We start from the raw sequence: 20,576 nt of genomic DNA on the forward strand, positions 1-20,576 counted from the left end.
GCATACATGAACTTAAAACTTGCAGGATGTTCTTGGGTGCAAATGCAGCAGTTTTGTATTTTTAAAAAAGCATCTCTAACAAATATGTAATGCAAATTACTGTGCACTGTTTTTTGTGGCAGATGTATTTAGAGAAGAAAGAATGAAATGAAAACATTTGCCAACAAAGAAGGTTTGACATACTTGAACATTATAAACTAAACGTCATTTAAAGGCAAATATGAGCATTTATTTGTACTTTTAAACCATATTTCAGTGTGTGAACAGCAAATGCAGCTGGACAAAGAATATTTCTAGGATCTTTGCACCTTGAAATCAATTAAATCTCCTGGACATTTTAAAGCTCTGCGTAATCAGTCACGATTTAAGTCGGAAAAAATAAAATCAAGCTTATGCACTCTAACTGCATAGAAAAAACAAGTTGTTAGCCATATTGTGTCTCTCCTATTGTCCATACCCCGACTCCATGACCCCCCCACCCGTTGGATTTCGGACTTGTGATTGGTGGAGACGGTGCGCCTTTGTCGTCACAGCCCCGGTGCCCATTCATCAGCGGACTTGGGCGTTGTACTCCGCATCTCATTTGCGTTGGGGCCAATTTCTCCATTTACAAACTGTGCTCGAGAAAAAATAGGAAGAATTCGCGTTTTTTTTGCATCTTTGCCACATTTTTTGCAACTTCTCACGCGTCTCTTTGCGGTCACTTCGGTCTCGGTCTGATTCCTCGGCTTCGTCTGCAGAAGGAGGTGTCGGCGTCTGACTTGAATCGTCGGGAGGAAGCTTGCGGTCTTTGTTCATTCATTTCATCGGTTGGGTTCCTTTGTTGGACCAAAAGCATGGGAGCACAAATCTCCAAAACCGCTGGAAAAGAGGAAGCTGCGGTGGAAAAGGCAGCAGACGGTGCAGCTGTTGCAGCAAAGACAAACGGACAGGTAATTTGCGTTGAAATCGCTCAGATCTTAATTGATCACGCAGAGATTTTACTCAATTTAGCAATGTGTTGCGTCAATGGCGTGCTCCATGTTCCCTGCAGCGCACCCCACGCTCGCCGGCTTTCAGGGAAAGTGGCCACATGTATCCATTTTCACCGGCGTGGGCTTTGTTCCAGCTTTGTTTAATTTGCAAGGCCGCATCGTTTCCAAAACACCGTCTTTTAAATACAAATTTTAATTAAATGTAATTGATATATTGTGCATTTATGTATTTTAGACGTGTAAGAGATCAGGATGCATAACCAATGTGGATAATGGTTCAAAATGTATTTTTAAATTTACTCTGAACTCTCTGGGCCTCTAGACTTTCAAAACATTGAGGCTGTTCTGTTTAATTCGGTTGAAATGTGTGCAGCTGAGGGTTGTGGCCGCTCTCACTGTGGCATGGCCATTTTAAAACACCATACCACGCCTTTGTTGCCAGGATCAAGAAAGGAGCCACGTTTTTGTACGCCCACCATCCACAAGATGAACACCTTATTAAAAAAACACAGATGGATGGGATGAGACAATTACATAAGGAATGAGATAACACATTGTTGATTATACAAGTGATTAAATAATTAAGGTAGATAAAAAAACAAAATTCTTATGTTGTTTCCACCGCCTGGGCGTTGATCGCCGCCCGCTGGATGTCGGCGGTACTGCAGTCTCACCGACTAGCCTACTGCTGAAGGCCACAGTTCTGTCGTCACTCTCCTAGTAACAGATGCTGCAGTTTTAGGGCTGTTTTGCTGCTCGTTACTACTAGTATGTGAATATGATTAAGTATCAGCTCGTCGGAATTTGCTGGGGATAGTCCTACATACACATGTTTATCATCAGTCAGTATTCAAAGCACAATCACAAGCAGTTAACATTCTTACCTCCTTATATCTCCATACATTGATAATGTGCATGTAGAAGAATGAATTTGATTCTTTCTTCCAGGAGAATGGCCATGCCAAAACCAATGGGGATTCATCTCCAACTGGAGAGGAGGCCAACAAAGCTGAGGCGCAGGCCAATGGCAGCACTCCTACCGAGGAGGCGCCAAAAGAAGAAGGTGAGAAGGTAGAGGGTGCCGAGGTCAAAGAAGAGAAGGAGCCTGCTGCCACAAACGGAGAGGCTTCTGCCAAGCCAGAGGAAGGCACTCCTTCTACCAGCGAGGAAGGCAAGCAGAAGAAAAAGCGCTTCTCCTTCAAGAAACCCTCCTTCAAGCTGAGCGGCTTCACTTTCAAGAAGACCAAGAAGGAGTCTGAGGAGGCGGCAGAGGAGGGAGCAGCAGCAGCAGCAGGAGCAGCAGAACCAGCCGAAGGTGAGAAGGAAGCAGCAGCAGAGGAGGCGGCTACAGGTGAGACCAAACCAGCTGAGGCTGGTGAGGAAGGAGCCAAGGAGGCTGCAGCTGAAGAGCCAAAGGCTGAGGAGGAGTTAAAGCCAGAAGCAGAAGCAGCAGCAGCAGCAGCAGCAGGAGGAGGAGAGGAGAAACCAGCCGAAGCTTCACCTACTGAACCAGAGACTGCAGCCAGTCCAGAAGCCACCGCTGCTGCGGAGTAATCCTGCTGAACGAGACGCCGGAATGAAGGAGATGATGGAGCCTGTCTGAAGGAATGCGAGGACTTGTCTAAAACCAGGGATTTGTTTTGGTTATTTTTTGTTGGTGTTTGTTTACTATTCTGCAACCATCTCATCCAGAATGACTGCAATGTCACTGGCAGTGATGGACAGGAGGTGGAAAGGAGAGTGCGCTGCTTCCTCACTGCTCATTGGTGCTTGCATTTGTGACGTGGGTGAGTGTGAAAGTGTGAACGTGAGTGTGAATGTTTTTCTACATGAAACCATGACTGTGTTGACACATGGCTGAATTTGACATATTTAATCAAAGTATTTGGTGCTGGGCAATTGGATGTAGCAGCTAAAGCTGTGTCTGCAAGATTTGACACATTGTGATATTTAAAGGGAAACTCCTGAACCAAGTCTTAAATGTTGTCTTTGCAGTGCACAGTTGTTTACAACTCTTTAAGCTCAACTCTCCTGTGGACACAACCATTTTAGGTTTAGTTAACTGTCAAAACAATAGGTGCTCATTACTTTCCATTAGGTTCCACTATTTCAAAATTCTGTAGTAATGCACGTTGTATAGACTTTGATATTACTGGTTTTATGACTGAGATGTACCTAAATGACTGAAGTTTTTAACAGATTACCCATTGTAAATGAAGTTTTCTTGTTTTTCACCATTTGTAAGATTGAATAAAATTGGGAGATGTTTTAAGCAAACTGTGAATCGAGCTGTGATGACTACACCGGCACAAGTCTACACTAGAAAGCACATTACACATTAAGGGGCTCAATCTGTGAACAGTATCTTTTTATATATAGAGGCTTCATTTTATACAATATGGAACAATAAATTAATACAAAATGATGCTTCAGCGATTGGTTTAACAGAGCACAGGACAACCAAGTGTAAAATTATTCATAGTGTCATATTTCTATGGCTTGAGTAGATGTGAGGATTTGAGGCCCATATCAGCCACTAGGGGAACAAATGCATTATATGTTTGCTTTATAGCACCCTCAAGTGGTGCTTTACTAAAACTTGGGGATGACTATTCGTGGAAAGCATTTTGAGTTGTATGTGAAGTTTCACACTTTTATTATGAAAAAAAATTAAATGTTTGTAGTAGGTCATGTAAATACATGAGATAAATATAAAAAAAACAAACTTCAAAGCACGTATATCACACATGGCCACTACTTAAGTCAACAAGAGAAGTTTGTGAACTGCCCACTTCAACCTGTCTTAAGCACATCCTTAAATTTATGTAATTATCACACATTTTGCTGTCTTAAACAGCCTAATTTGCAGAAACACAACGTTGAGTGTGCGTGCAGTCCTATGGTATTTTTTAGGAAATGCCTGACTTACTCAGGGAACAACCACAGCATAATTATGTGATGAGATTCAGGGTAAGTTGTTTGATTCAATCACAGAGTTGCTGGTTTTCCACCATAAATGGTAGTGTCTGAGACAAATATTTTTACAGCGTTGTGAGCTTCAGTATCTTAAGTAAAGACCTAAATGATGCCTGCACTTGCTATCGACATAGTGGGATTCCTGCACAAAACCCTAAAACCCATAAAAGCACCAGAGTCTTTTTAATAGTAAAAGCGATTGCAGCAAAAGTCTCCAGGGTGTTTTTAGCTGCCCACAGTTATACCCATGCTCATTTCAACCCATCTATTTCCTTTTGCACCCAGTTTAACCCTGGTTATTGCAGCTTTGGCCACCGCAAGAAGGGTGTGTTTTACACACATAATAATTCTATTTCTGCCTCCTGGTCTACACATACATCTTGGTCAGGTTGTTGAGGTATTCACTGCCCATTTTGGCCCTCAGTATGTCGCACATGCAGCTTGCAGCCATGAAGTATCCCCTCATGCCACACACTGCTGTCCATTCTTCTCAGGGTATTTTCATACCAGTTCTTTCCTTTATACATTTCCTTTTAAGAGATGGATACACAAGAACGTAGATGCATACACATGAATAATTATAGGCAGGTGAGGCTGCGTAAATACAAAAACATATCAAAGGGAAATGTTCTTTTAAGTGCGACAGATAATTTTGGAGTGTGGCTTGTGGAGTTAACCAGAGGCAGCTCTCCATCTATGCTCCTGTCTGTCTCATCATATGCACCGACCACAGACCGTCTCTGAATGGCAGTCTCATCAGATGGCAATCCCCAGTGGTTTCCATCAACAAGCTTCCTCTCTGCTATGTCCCTTGGGCCCCTCACCTAACCACCGTTTTGCTCTTTCTCTCAGGGAACATCAAACAGTTGCTGCCTGGCCAGAAGTCCATCCCTGTTCCTCATCCCACATACTAACTTTATCGAGCACACCCATACTCAGGCTTGCATGGTGGAGTAGCTTTTGTAAACTTTGGTTGCAAAGCAGACAACCAGTGGAGATCATTTGGGAAGAGATTCATATGTGAAAATATCCTTCTCATCCATCTCTTTGGTTGTGAAATAACATAGCACATTTTCTGTAATAAGTATTTCCCAAGGATTTCTTTTAAACAAGCTTAACGACTAAAGTTCTGGGTGAACTAAAGTTGGTCCTGCATTATACATTATGAGCCAATACAGTCTCTTTTAGTTTTAAGAGTTTCATTAAATTTCACAAACAAATGAGTAAGCCAATTAACGCTTTAATGTCCTAAAACCAATGCTCCACGGCCCTCTAACAAAACAATCCTGTCTTATTTCCATTTTATACTAGATTACCTTTCCATCTTTATTACTTTTCAGAAGAAAATATTTTTACTCCCATTACCTTTATCCATCGCAGAGAAATTTGCAGATAAGATTTTACTCATAACATAAGATCAGTGGATCTTTTCTTTTTTCTTCAAAAAGTTAAAAAATGTTTTTGTATTTTTCTATCTATGGAAGTCTGCAGTTTACAGCAAAAGGTGTTCAGTTTTTTTTTCTAAATATTTTTAAAACTTAAAGCCTGAACATGATTATATTTAAGCAGAAATAATATTTATAGAGTGAATGAAATCTGGACTAGACTTGAATGTTCTTGTCATCTATGGATATTCAACAGCATGAGGTTCTTTGGTGTTTAGAAGACATTGACAGTTGATGCCTACAAGTATCCATTTGTTAGTGGTGTACTTGTACTTTTATAATTACTTGTACTTAAGTCGGTTTTAGAGTGATAGTTTTAAAGTGGTACTTACACTTGCAGTGAATTACTTTTGATCATGATGAGATCGCTCACATACTACAGGTACTTTTATTCATTCATAGTATACTTCTCCCACTTCTATCGTCATCATGCTTATTAAATAAGATAAATACTGATTTACATGATTATGTGAAGATATTTTACTAACATCCATTCTAAATCATTTACGATTATTTTATTTTCTGTTCAAATTTTAGCCACAGACTAAATGTTTCACAAAAAATGAAAACTAAATATTTTAGTTCTTTGGCTCAGTGCTACTAGGAAAGCTAGTAGATAGATTTAACTCTAGTTGGTAGCTATTAGCTATTTCTATTTCCTGGACTCATGTTCAAACCAACTGAAACTAGCACTAAAAGTACACATGAACACAACACTTAAAGAAGCACTGCTCTGCAGTAGGCTGAGCCCAATACATTAGGAGGTTTGAACCTTTCTAAAAGCTCTTTTTCTTTATCTGAGATGACATTACATTAAACTGAATCTACATTTTCTGTAAGAAATACCAACATTTTACTAACTAATCCTTATAATGTGTTATACATTATTATTCATTTGGATCCTATTTTAAAAAATGCTCCTCAGACAAAACATTTTTTTAAGACATCTTTTATTTCGGTCATTATGTTTTACATGACATAATGCACAAACAGGGATATAATGTTGCCGGTAAACAATTTGCGTTTGTTTGACACTATTCTGGTGACTTATTTCAATATAACAGTCAATTTGACCATTACAATTTCACAATATTCAAGTCACATACAAGGACAACAATTACAACGTGTTGCACAGAAAGTATTTGTGTACTTTTAATAAGATTATTGGTCCCCCAAACAAAACAAGGTTGTACAAAAACAAACAAACAAACAAACGAAAAAAAGGTAAACACTTAATTAAGAATCACCAGTTGAAGTCAGTATAAAAGGAACAAAGTGAAAAAGAAAAAGCCAGGACACAACACAGTTATTTAACCTCAATTTCACATGCTGTCTCCATTACAAAAGCTCACTGGTAACTTTCTGTCGATTGCTTGCCCCATCCCTGATCACCTGTTTTCATAAATTAGTTTTCCTTCTTCTAAGCACCTATTTCTTGTAGTTTTCAAGTCGAGATGCTACTATTCCTCAAAGGAGGGTGAACTGCCTGTCTGTTTGTTTGAGGAAAATGAACAGGGAGTTTACTTTAGTTTGAGAAATAGATTGCAAATTTAGTTGGTTGGCTTTTGGGAACTACTGTATCAACGTATCACGTTGAAGCAATGAGGAACCCAGAGAAAGAGCAGTGGACGTGCTCGGCAGCAAAGACACCATTGGCCTCATCATCGGGGATCTGGACGTACACTGTGTCCTGCTCGTCGAGCAAGAGGACAGCGCTACCGGACATCTGGTCCAGGAAGCCCTTGTTGTACTCATCATAAGTGAACATAACAGGCTCGCCATTCTTGTACAGAGCCACCAAGGCATGAGCTCCATTAACATGGATGCTGTAGGCGAAATAGTAAACGCCAGGAATCTGGCAGGTGAAAATGCCGCTATCAGGGTCGTAGTGATTCTCAGCATTGTACACTATTTGGTCAAATTTAATGGGGGTGCCAGCAGCAGGGTATGGAGTGACCAGGGATGCAGTGAAAGCAGACATGGGGGACTTAACCATAACCTCCTCCACTCCTTTGCCCTTCTCGAACACAACCTCACCAGGAGGACCAGGGGGACCGGGAGGGCCAGCTGGGCCAGGCTCTCCATCAGAACCAGGCTCACCGGGTTCACCAGGGGAACCCTGTGGTCCAGGGAGTCCCTTAGCAGCCAAACCAGCAGGACCAGGAGCACCAGGGAGACCTGGGTGTCCCTTAGCGCCAGTAGCACCAGCAGGGCCTTGAGGTCCAGTAGGTCCTCTGGCACCAGGAGCACCATCAGCACCAGCAGCACCTGGCTCGCCTGCACGACCAGTATGGCCTTTAGGACCAGCAGGGCCTGGAATACCTGGGGCACCTGGGGTACCTGGGGCTCCAGCATCACCTTTGTCACCTCCAGGTCCAGTTGCTCCTCTGGGTCCAGGAGGACCACTTGCACCTGGATAACCCTGTTTACCTGGGAAACCCTGAGCTCCCTGATCTCCCTTGTTTCCCTTAGGTCCCTCAGGTCCAGTTGGACCTGTGTCACCTTTAGGGCCAGCACCACCAGCCTCACCTGGGAAACCTCTTGGACCCTGAGGTCCAGCAGGACCAGTGGGGCCAGTTGCACCAGTAGCACCGGTATATCCTGTTGGACCTTGCTCACCCTTTGCACCTGTGGCACCTGTACTACCTGTAGCTCCCCTCTCTCCCTTCTCTCCATTTGCACCTGGCTTTCCATATCCAGGGACTCCAGGGGCACCAGTGGCTCCAGCAGGTCCCTGGTTGCCTTTAGGGCCAACTGGTCCAGGCAGACCTGGGGCACCATTCTCACCTGATTTGCCTGGAACACCTATACCTGGGGCACCAGTGTTTCCCTTAGGACCCTGTGGTCCCATGGGGCCAGTGGCACCATCCCTACCTGGACTACCTGACTTTCCTGGCTCACCGGGTGCACCTGTTTTCCCTGGCTTTCCAACTCCAGGCTCACCCTGTTCTCCAGGTGGGCCTGAAGGTCCTTCAGGTCCTGTCTCACCCTGAGGTCCAGGAGCTCCCACCCCTCTATCACCCTTGGGACCTGGCAGTCCAGGTACACCTGGGTGTCCCTTATGACCAGGCTCTCCTCTGGGTCCCATTGCTCCAGGAAGACCTGAAGGTCCAGGCTTGCCAGTAGCAGAGAGGCCAGCAGGTCCAGGGCTTCCAGAAGCTCCAGGGGCTCCTCTAGGACCCTGAGGCCCAGGGGATCCAGTGTCTCCCTTCTCACCAGGTGCTCCAGTGTAGCCGGGTTTGCCAGGGGAACCTGGAGATCCTGGTTTACCAGCAATGGAGCGGCCAGGAGCCCCGGGAGGTCCAGGAGGTCCTTCAGGCCCAGGCAGACCTTCGGCACTCTCACCAGGGCTTCCAGGAGGGCCAGGAGGTCCCTCAGGGCCGGGCTCACCTGGAGGACCAGGCTCACCTGCCACTGAGACCACTGTGAGGAAAGAGTGACACTGTCAGTACCAAATAATGACAACAAAAATAAAAGAGGCAAAGTGAAACCATGATAAACTGTTGTATTATGTTGGAAGTTAAATTAACTTCCTCTTCTTCTATCTTTAGTGCCTCCAATCACGTCTCATTGAAAAGAAATGAAAAAGTCATAAATGAGTATATGTGCATGTGTACGCTTTGACGGTGTCTTGTTGAGTCACAACATGGTTGTTCAACAATCACATGTTAAATTAACATTTAAAATGATGCTTTGTGAATGTTGCTCTCATATATTGCTGTTTCTTGTTGCATAGAGTAGAAAATCATAGACAGTATGAAAAATCACAGATTGGTTCTTGACTATAACTCTGATTTGGAGGTGGGGCAAGTTTTGCTCCCATGAACCAATCACCTTATTTCTGCAAAATGACTTCCTGATGCTGATGCACTGCCCCATTTTTACAAAATCCTTTTCTCTGCATTTAAAAAAATATGTTTATAGTATTATTTTGTAATTTATTTACTTATCATTAAAACAATGTATAAATAAAATTAAACAAATTCAAGTATTTTTAATAAGGGAATTTATAGCTATTTCAATTTATAAGTGAAAAACCTTTAAGAGACATCTTGTGACTTGTTTGTGAAACAGCAGGTCTAAATGAAATAGGCTCGTTTTTTTTTTTTTTTTTGCTGCCTTAATGTGGTCACATGTTTGAGTGTAAAAGGCTCACTCTTTGGGTAACTGTAGCCAAGTTTGGATAAAGCCAAACAGATGTTTCTACTTCTGTGTAAGCAGGCACACCCAAACAAACCACACTGCTGGGTGACTGCACTGTAATTGTCAGTGACAATCTAAAAATAATTCACAAAAGCTTCTTTCTCAAATAAAAATAGCAGTATGTTTTTCACACAAAAATTGCTTCATATTTTGTATTTCATTTTAGCACACACTCCAGACCACCCCATAATTAAGTTTTTTTAAATGCAATAAATCACTTTTGCAGGAATAAGTGACTGTTCTTCTTTTTCTTGCCCTGTGACTTGACTAGCAGGAGTGTATTGAGACAAAGAAACAGTAATACTTAAAACTGAAAATGACTAAAATGATGCTAAAACTTGCCAAATCTTGTAATCTGAATGTCTTTTTAACCGATATTCCAAATGAAAAAATCTAAAATCTGTCTGTTTCAGCAAAAGAAAACTTCACAACTCTGTACTGAGTAGATGTGCGCTGTTAGTCCAACTCCAGATGTACATGGACTTTGTGATTGGAGAAGCATGCACACTGCTGCAGCCAATCAGAACACAAGGCAATTTGAGAGCAAGGTGGAGTTCAGCTTTCAAAGTAAAGTGCAGCTGGCTGTGGGCAGCATCTTTCTGGCTTCTCATGCTCCTATTGGCTGCAGCAAAGATGCTTTTTTCCCATCTTTTCAAAGGTAAAACTGTCACGAAATGTTGCTCAAGTTTTGCATGACCTATTGTCAAAAAGAGGCTGCATAGAAGGCACAAGGCTGTGTTTTCTTACCATGGCTCTTCACGGAGTAGGGTTGGTACTGTGGGGGAGCCTTCACTACCTTCTTCACCACATACCCTTTCCCATGGGCTGCTGTCAAGGTTGCCATGAGGAGCAGGATGCACGCTACTCGTATGTCCATCTTGAAAGGTCAAACCTGCAAAGGTAACAAGGAGACAATGATTAGAACATAACTGTCAAGGTACAAAGTATCAGCAAACCTTACTTCTCTAGTATTTCAGTTATTTTACAGGGCTCAAAAACTTTCTAAAACTTAGCTAAGTGTGCACGTTATACATCTTTACAGAGCTTCAGTAGATGAAAACTAAGCTAACATAAGTTAAAGTTTGTTAGTTGGACCATCAAGGATCCACCAAGTATCACCCAACAAACCCCAACAAAGTTAAAATCTGCCTTCCTTCCCCAGCCTGTGAAATAAACTGATGTAGGCCTAGAGAAAGTCTAGATGTTGACTACACTCCTCCAGAGACAGAGCTGTTGAGACAGCAAGAGAAAACCCACATACCAGCATCCAAAGAGGGGAAAAACAATTTCTTCAGCACCAGTGAGCTCCTGGTGCTGCTGTATATCCTTAGGGTGGGAGCACAGCTGAGGATATGCTGCCTTCCAGTACAATGATGTGGGTATTTATACCATATCTACCGCTCACATCATTAAAAAAAAAAAAAAGCCCCCACCATGCAAGTACCTCCCACCTCAGAGCTGGGCTGTAATTAGCAGACAGATCTGCCCAAACCGGGCATGTCACATCAGGGTGCCTCCATGTCTTGAATATCCAGACACATGATTATCACTTATTTCAGTCTTCATCTGGAATAGAAAATAATCAAAGAAATAAATAGATAAATAAAAGTTCTGTGAGAGGAATAAACTTAACACCTTTCCATTTTCAGCCTTGTTGCATTCAAATTTAAAGTTTTTCTGCAACATTTTAAACTTTTTATGCTTAGGACATGTTTATATCAATGATGTTTATACATATGTCTGTATAAATATGGAAATGTCTGAGCTGTCGAAAGACATATAAAACAACCAGATTTACAGTGGCACCTGTGCTACTTCACAAAGCGTGTATTGAGGATGTACCAGACTGCAAATTTACATATGGTTCAGCTGTCTTGTGGCCACTGTCCTTTACTTTTCCTGACTGTCTCGGCACCTCCATGACCATCATGATAATCTAAACATAGGAAATCATGGGGAACGGTTGTCCAGAGCACCATGTATGAAAAGTTCTAGGGATTTTAGATGCCCTAATTGTCTTAAACTAAAAGTAACTAATTTTGTTTATACTTTCTGTAACGCCATCATTTGAGGATTTACTATATTTACCCCTTAACTTATTTGGTTTTGTAAATTTCCTGTGTGTTATTTGGTCAACTTGTCATTGAGACTGATAGAGAACAAACTGGCCTTGATTTGAGGATGGACCGTTTTTCTAAATTTGTGTATTTTTGTAAGTGTTTCGCCCTCAAAACAGCTAATAAAACTATATAAGGAGCCACTGGAAAAGACATTTGGACTTGTTTCTGTGCAGCCTATTGAATGCAGCCCTGTGTGCTGCAGCCAACATTTGCAGTTCTCATGTTTACACACCAGAGGGCAGGCTTTACTGTTGTACTGCACCTCACCATTGAACAAAATGATACTGCTGCTTGTATGGAGAACAGGACATGCCCCCAGTGGTCACTTGTTATTTTAGTCCCTCTTACTGCATATACATCATCAGAGGTTTCAGGCATATTCCTACAATTACTGCTGGTTTCTGTCATGATGCTGTATTTCCTCAATCAGCAGGGGCCTCCAATATTATCCTCCCTCACCTCACCCTCCACCTTGCGTTGCTTACTTTGAGATCGTCTGACTGTAATTTCTCAATTTCAGGCTGGCCACATAGGAAATGCATACACCCAAATAATCACATGTTCTCAAACACACAAGTAGCCATAAACGATGTGTAGGGTATTTTATATTCCATCCCAAAGTTTCAGTTTTCCTGAACAAGTGAACATATATGGTGCATGTTCTTCTGGAAATGATGAGTTGCATAACTGAGGCCTAGTTTCCATATGAAGCACCTCTACCACACGTGACTGTGACAGGCATCTTTCACCAGGGCTATAATTAAAGATTCAACAACATGGAACTTGTTTGAACCTTTCTTTTTTTGTAAATTAGATCAAATTATCTGCAATTTTCCAAAGTGCTACCTTCTCTGGCTTATAACACTTAATCACGATTGGCCAACATTGTTTGAGTTTGCTCTTCCTGTCAGATAGAGCATAAGTGTAATTTGTGATCTTCATTTCCATATGTTTGAAGTTCGGTTCATAGCCAGGACAGGCTCACAGCAAAGGCGCAGACTAACCACCTGATGCGGCGTGATGACAGGAGGATGAACACATCCAAGTCTTCATCATGGCCACTTCTTTATTCATGTGTTTAATTTAATGATATCACTTGGGAAAATCATCAAAATAACTTGTACGCAGGTATTTATGAGCTGAAGGGTCTTATTTTGACTGAATTGCCGGTGAATACCACACCGTGTGTTACTAGTTTTTTGTGTTTTTTAGTTTTACTGTATCATTTTAAAATATCTTTATGCTTGTGCCTTAAGGCTAGCCATTCCAGCTTTACACAGATTCAGATGAAATGACAGAGCAACAAAGGGAAGGGTTAGGATTGTATGTGTTTAGGTCCAGAAAGTTTTCAGTTTATGTTTTTTGAACTTGACTAAACCACTGCAAAAGAGGATCTCTGTTTTTAGTCAGATGGTCTGAGAACAATGATTCATCTCTTATGCATAAAAAAAAAAAAAAAAACTAGCAACAAATTGCATTTGTCTGTAGAGTCTCCGACATTCATGCTGAGCCTTGGAACCAGAGTATACTTTGGCAGGAGGAAGACTTGAATTAACAGTGTAATTTGGTTGTTGTTTATAACCTTGCAGCATATTTTTCATTTTCTAAACACGCCACTGCATTCATATGAGAAAGACTTTGTGTCTTTGTGCTTATAGTGTCGGGATTGTAGGCTGTGAAAGTGCGTGGCGGCGCTCTCTCTGCTCTGCTCATTACACTGCCACAGCTGCTTGATGTGGTCGGCAGGCTTCATTGTAGTAACCATTAGAATTAGGTTAACGATCTTCAAATTGAAGCTGGTGACGTTTCTTTGCTCATATACTGTTGAAAGCCCCTCACTGTAAAATACGCACATGCTTCTAGTTTTAGTCACTTCGTATACTTGATATATAAATTCAGATATATAAATTGAGCTTTTTACTGAATTTGGAGAAATGCGAATGTGGCTAATTACGAGCACGACACACCCAAAAGTCACTGCAATAAAAGCTGCACAACCTCTTGTTTCAGCATCCCATCAATTTCATTCAGTTTCATACCTGTTCATCATAGTTTATGTATAGAAAAATAATTAAATGCAAATATTTACACCATGCAACACGATAAGATGACAAGAGGGATAGAAACAAGTGTGGGAAGCTGTGACAAGGCAAAATTTGTTCAAGTGACGCTCCTGCAGAGGACATATGCTGGATTTCTGAGTTCCTGCTTGTTTGTTAGGCCTTCATCCGTACCTAACAACAGGTTGTAGATTTCACTGAATTCCCCAGAGAGCACTGCTGGACAGCCTTACTGGCAATGTTACTGATGTTTGTGCTTGTACTCTGCAATGATAATAGTGTTTGAAGAAAGGTTTCGCATTTTGTCTGTTTTTGTTCGCTATACTTGCCAGGAATTGATGTTTCTGGTTTCTTTGTCATGCTGACCGAGGCTCAACCCACACCCAAGAGGAGAACATAATTGGCAGTTGATGTAAGGGGACTCGACCGAGCACGTGAGTTAAACAACGGCTAAAGATACACCATCACGGCTGGGATACAAATTTAATGTTTCAATAAACTCCACGGACCACTAAGAGCTACTTTAAGCTTTATGAATGGTAGACTTGTCGGGGGCCCTTGTGAGTGATTGGTGGGGAAATTACAGGGTCCTGAAAACAAACATGGACCCGAATAGAGCCGGAAGCGTAAAAGTAACTAGTGGTAGCTGTAGAGATGAGCATTGGCGTCTGGGAGGTCACCAGCCTGACAGCCCAGAAAGGCATACAAATGAGAGATAGATGAGAAAGTAAGGGTTGGATGTCCTATGACAACTCCCAGGTGCAAATGCAGATAGACGTATGAATGAGAAGCAGTGTGTTGTGGTGCAAGCCAGACACCATTAAAATGTTCACATTTTCAGTCCGGGGTGTTTTATTGTGTAAGCGTGCGAGATTTACTGTATAATTAAGTTGATAAGCTGGAAATTTGCTCTCACAGGCCTCTTGTGATGTTATCACCGGTGTGCTGGGTGAAGCTGCTGTCACCCACACAGTGAAAACGAGAACCCGGTCAAGTGCTATTATATCTGGTTTATGTTTCCATAGTGCCATTTTAGGTTTATTTCTGGAATGGTCTGACTCAGCTGCTGGTTTTAAGGAGACCTTCTCAGTCTTTGTTTAGCTGAGGAAATAAGAGTTTCAGTTGCAGCAGCCCACAACTAATTTCCCTGTAAGTGCCCAGGCAGAGAGTTCATGGGGTGCTGCAACATAGCAGTTGTGCACACATTGTCCCCCAAAGGTAAAAAGGTCACAACAACCACTGCACAGTTTTTGTCATTGTTCTTTTGTCTTTTGTGAACAATGAAACAATATTTAGTTGTTTTTATAAGGCATAATTCCCCCCTGTTTCTTTGGATCGACTTGCTTAGTTCAAAATCTTTTCAAAGTTAAGAAAAAATCCCCAGTCAAACAGACGACAGACTGCTAGAAGTAGCTGCTTATTGTGGGCTCACTTAGGGATATCAAAGTTAAATAAAACCACCTTAATGGGATTTTTGGTGCGTAAGTGTAGGTGGCAGAGTCCTGTATTTAAGGATAATGACTAATCCATTACATCAAGCCTGTGAAAATTTGGGGTTTCAGTGTCTGTGTCAGGCAGCTTCAGCCATTTCACAACAAATGCAGGTTTGTGTGGAGAAGTCTTCATGAAAGACAGCAGAACGAAAACACCCTCCTCCCTTAATACAGAGTAAACGGCATCAGAGCAGAGGTGGATTTATATTTGACTTGTGAGTTTGTAATTACACTTGACTCCAGCACACGGCCTGCTGCAGTTGAAGAGAGTGTGTGTGTGTAAGTTGGGGGGAGGGAGAGAATGACACTTACTGTGCCTGAAATGCAGAGTGACAACCAAGAAACAATGTTTATACAACACAGTGTCACCTCACTTGCCGGAGCAGATCGTTAGCTCTGCACCATAACGACTTGTGGATAGACAAGACAAGTGTTGTTTCTGTACGCACTATATTTGGTCCCAGCCATGTCTGTCTCAAAATAAAAGCTGGAGCTAAACTCTTAGTTAGTGTCCACACCATTCACATATTGTTGCCCGTGCTGTTTGTATATAAAGACATGACCACAGGAAGTTAGCTGGACTCGAAGGTACAGCATGTCCAAAACAATGCTGGGGTCTTGGCTCGGTCCTCTGTGGTTTAGAGGTTTGTTTTGCTGGCTGATGGACACTGTGTGGGCTGATACTCTGACTGGAGCGAGAAACAGTGGCCCTATCTGTGTCTAAATGGGAAGCAATCCACATTATATAATAGAGACAAATAAAATGTACCTGTCTACGGACATTAATAGTAATTACAGTGCAAAAATGATTATTTTTTTATTTTTTTATTATCGTTACTTCACTTTGACCTACATCTGTGAGGAATGATGTGTGCAGAGTTTGACACATGCAGGTACAAAATAGTTTGTAAAATCCAAACTAGTCTGAAGCCAGTTGTGATCCATTTACAGTATGAATTTGTGATGGTAAAAGCACATACACTGAGAGTGGACTGTACATATTTATAGATTTGTTTTTTGTTTTTGAATTAAAAAGATGTAGATGCTATGGTTTGGATTTTTTACTACATGAGTTTTCATATGCACGTTAGTTTATTACAGGATTTTCGTTGAACAGTAAATCACATTTAGGTAAAAATGCATGTTTAACCTCATAAAAGTTTTTCTTCCTCCCAAATGTGTGCAACCAGCATTACTTACATTCATTCATGTCTTCCTTCTTTTTGCTGTGGCATTTCTTGGCACATTATATTACATGTTGACCAGTGGATAGTGTGTAATCCATTTTTATTCTTCACAAAATCAAAGCCACTTAGTAAAATTGTAATTGAAACTTCAGCAGCAATAATAACAAGTCACATGCAAGTATTATAAAAATGCCAAATATGCAGTTGGTTTTCAGCTAAACTCATTTGTGACCAATAAGTCTACAGTAGTCTTGCCATAAAATGGAAGCACACCAAAGTATTCCCTTGGCTTGATATCTGAAAATATTAAGAAAAAAATCCCACAGTCATTCAGACAAGTGGCTTGCTGCAGATGTTTTGGAGTTTGTTGTTGGTAATCCACAGACACAAGAACATCCCAGAATAAATCTGGATGAAAACACCAAGCTGAGCGTTCATTCCATATGGTTTGCATTTTGGTAGCTGGCTCCTCATTTTGTTTGTTTAAAGGGTTTTAGGGGACCAGACTATATTTGCAGGATATTTTGAAGAGACACGCCAAAGGTGGATCCTGAAAGCAAAACAGTTGTGTTTTGAATTTGTTCAGAGCCTCAGGTGGCCTTTGATCTGTCTGACCCAGCATGGGTCCAGGGTATTTCTTGATTTTAGTATGAATGCCACCATAATGGAAACTATAGAGAATTAAACACATCTAACCACAAGTCAACTGAGACTGTTCCAGACATGTAGACAAAACAAATCTGAAGTCAAAGTGTGAAATAGCTCAAAAGCTAAATTTAACTTTGCAGCTTTTGTGGAAATTCCAGGTGATTTAAGCTTTTTTTTTTTTTACAAAGAAAAGTCATGCTTGAGTACGTCTTTAAAGGGGCTATTAGACCTACATTTGTTTGAAATGAGCTGTTGAAAACCTGTTTATTGAGCTGGTGTGTGGGGTGACGTACAAGACATGTGCTCGCCTGTATTTCTTTAGCTTTTAAACATGCAGTTGTAAATAAAAGTTGTTTTTTTTACTGGAAAGGTTAACACTGAGCAGTCTAATGGGCTGAATCCTTGCTGGGATTTGTTAAATGATGTGTGAGCTGCAACACATACATCAAAGCTAGAAAAGTAATTTTATAAATGGAGATTAGAGTAGCTTCTCTGGCCTCAACTGTATCTTTAGAGATCGTTTTTCTCTCATGGCCGATATAAAGATAGCAGTAATAAATGCTTCCACGTGGTCTGCAGGGCTAATGTTGCAAAGCAGAACAAAGAGCGTGTTTTTTTGATGAGCCAACATTTTCTCTATAGAGAGCCTGTTTTACTGTGAGGGCTCGTCCCGTCGCCAGCAGAGCCAAGTGGTCTTGAACACAGAAGTAGTGTGAGTCATTGTGCTCTGTAATTTCAGCACACTGCAGCTGTCTTAAGTGACCACGACTGTAGACCTGTTAACCAGGCTGATCCACATGTAAAACTTTCCCTTCCTTCTAACATAATAATTATAATGTTGCTTCCCAGAGCTCCCTCCCTCAATTGCAGCATGTATAGGTTTAAGTGCAATGACAGCTTGCTGGAAGATCTTTCTAGGACAGGCCTGATGACTATTTTGGGTCTCTGACCTTATTTCCCGACAAAGAGTCTCTGTTAATCTCCTCTATAATTCCTGTATCAAATCTTCTTTTTCTCCTGGATAATGCAGCTACTGTAAACACTATTTTTCAAAGGTTATGGACTTTAAATGTGAGGCACATTTAAAACCTGTAAGTATATGTCTTTCCCCCCGGTTGACAGAGTTGGAGCTGGACAGTCGAGTCTGGATGGCACAAGGTAAATTGATAATTCTGCTGAACGGCACACATACTGTACGAGACTTTGAAGAGTTTCCAGTTGGTGTTTTTCTCAGCTATTTACAGTTCTGTATTTTAAACAAAATCTCCAAATGTGGAAGTTTGAGGTCATGTGGTAAAGGAAGAGAGAATTACAACTCTAATGCTGGTGCCCTTTTTCTGCTACAGTGTTTACATTGGTCTACTCACATTCTGGTCAGATCGCGACAGCTCGTGGTTGAATAAAACTGCGGCCAGCTGCTGCCTGAATCCCATCTTATGTCAGGCAGACAGGTGGACTCAGACTGTGTCTGGAAACTTGTGCAGTAGTATTTAAATGGCAGCAGCTTTCTCAAGTGTCTAATAAAGAGACAGAACATTTGATGAAGCATGTTTTCCCAAGATGAGAAAAAGACTATACTACTGTGTGCATCTCATTCATTCTAGGAGCCAAACCAGACATTTCCAGGAGGCTGTAATCACTTGTGGAAGTTAATTATGTTTTTTTATTCGAGCCCAGCTGCTTCAATTTGAACTGAATATTTACTTTTAACATTTCAAAGATACAACTCTTCCTTTTTCTTTCATTAATTTTTGATTCTTTTTAATAAAGTGAGACATATTTTATGCAATGAGTGGCATTTACAGTACTTGCTGCTTTTTTCACCATTTGTGGTAAAAACACTTTGAGGGAGCTGAAATTGTGAATTCCTATTTCAATAAATATGTGTTACATTCATGTTTTTAACACATCACTGACAGGGATTCACAAGGGAAGTATTTTGCCCTTTAGCTGCATTAACTATGTGGTTTTATCAGTGCACTGATGAAAACAGAAGTGTGCTAATATTAATGAGAACTGGGAGAGTAAATAGTAAAGTTGTAGGTTTTAAACAAAAACAGTGAGATAAAACATAAAGAAATGCTCCACGGAGCTGAGAGAACAGTAGCGTGTAAGTGAGTTAGGGTTTGTCACTGTGAAACCACAATGATGGGGCAGTAATGCCCTAAAGGACAGGTGAAAAAGCAATAGTTGTCCACGCCCTCATCAACAGCACTGTGGTGAACTCGAGGCCCTCAACCCCAACTGCTCCACTGGAGAAGTCACAGGTCAGACAGTGTTTGACTTTGTGATCAGGGCGTTCCTGAAAAAGACAGGTGGCCTCTCAGGGAATCTTCCCTCAGTAAATAGTGATATTTATCCAGGGAGTTTTAGCATTTACCAATTATAATAAAAAAAATTAAATATCTATAAATAAAATTAAATAAATATATTTTGCTGAAGACCACCAAACGTTTTCACTTTCGAGTCAGGCATTGAGTCACACTTCTAATGACAGAGAGTTGTCCCATCCTGTTGCTCTGCTGTTAAATTGGGATAAATTGCATCCATTTACTGCACCCCTGCCCGAGCTCAAATAAGACACATAAAACCTAAATGAGATTAGTTTCATGTTTAAACTCTTATTTCAAAGCACTTCACGTTAACTGTACTGTGTAAAGCCCCTCTGTTGACTGCGAAGTTTGATCCCATCTATACCCCAGAGACAAGTGGTTTGCTTCATTGAAATTAAGCTAATTATATTCCACGCCTGTACACATGCAGCTACTGTAAGCTATACTTTCACCCACGATTATCTCTCTAAGGTTCCGTGACTGTGAAACACCCTCTCCAAATTAAAGGTCGGAAACGTGCCAAAACCTGACATTATAAGCTGGGGAGCTTTTTTTGGGAGTAAAGAGCAGCCCAGTCTCTCCAGTCTGTCAGTGTGTCCCAGTTTGACATCAACTGCCAACTGGGAGCTTAATGTAATCTTCAACTTGTGTGGAAATCTGTCGGAGGACAGGAGGTCTGAGATGAGCTCCTCCAGACGATTTAAGCTTTTTGCTCTATGACGAAACGCAGCAGTAAACTGTAAATGTCAGAAATCACCTGGGGATAAGAAAAAAAGACTTAATGTGCAATCTGTGCAGAGACAAACACACATTCTTCAAATCAGACAGCTGTAAGAGTCTTTTCAGGCCTTCCAGACCACAAACATCACAGATAGTGAGTCAATTTCTCTATCTGTATGCACATGAATCTTTTTGTTTGAATGCAAAACATGTTGTTTACATCTGAGTGTAACAAACAAATATTTATTTTATTATTTCGTTTGTTTTGAGAAACTCTATGGCTGAAAATATCGGTGTAGGTGTTTAATACAAGAATAACACAGTCATCTAATATTTATTTTTATATAAATGACAGAAAACAGACAAATAAAGCAACTTATAACAGTTTGTGAATCTGATGCTTTAAGGTCCGCCATG

At 41.1% G+C, this 20,576-nt stretch overlaps 2 protein-coding genes across 2 annotated transcripts; one reads left to right on the plus strand and one right to left on the minus strand.

The window, feature by feature from the left end:
- The first annotated feature begins 544 nt into the window (after positions 1 to 544).
- On the plus strand, positions 545 to 3,218 carry marcksb (myristoylated alanine-rich protein kinase C substrate b). Its single transcript, XM_026339046.1, has 2 exons — positions 545 to 932; positions 1,923 to 3,218. The coding sequence occupies exons 1-2, from the start codon at positions 837 to 839 to the stop codon at positions 2,526 to 2,528; spliced, it is 702 nt and encodes a 233-aa protein (XP_026194831.1). The 5' UTR covers positions 545 to 836; the 3' UTR covers positions 2,529 to 3,218.
- Positions 3,219 to 6,348: 3,130 nt separating this feature from the next.
- On the minus strand, positions 6,349 to 10,948 carry col10a1a (collagen, type X, alpha 1a). The gene is made up of 3 exons (XM_026338943.1): positions 10,860 to 10,948; positions 10,346 to 10,490; positions 6,349 to 8,818 (listed from the first exon to the last, which is right to left on the minus strand). The coding sequence occupies exons 2-3, from the start codon at positions 10,473 to 10,475 to the stop codon at positions 6,984 to 6,986; spliced, it is 1,965 nt and encodes a 654-aa protein (XP_026194728.1). The 5' UTR covers positions 10,476 to 10,490; positions 10,860 to 10,948; the 3' UTR covers positions 6,349 to 6,983.
- Positions 10,949 to 20,576: the final 9,628 nt, after the last annotated feature.

Source organism: Anabas testudineus, chromosome 22 (assembly GCF_900324465.2).
Source record: "Anabas testudineus chromosome 22, fAnaTes1.2, whole genome shotgun sequence".
In the NCBI taxonomy this organism is placed as follows: Eukaryota; Metazoa; Chordata; class Actinopteri; order Anabantiformes; family Anabantidae; genus Anabas; species Anabas testudineus.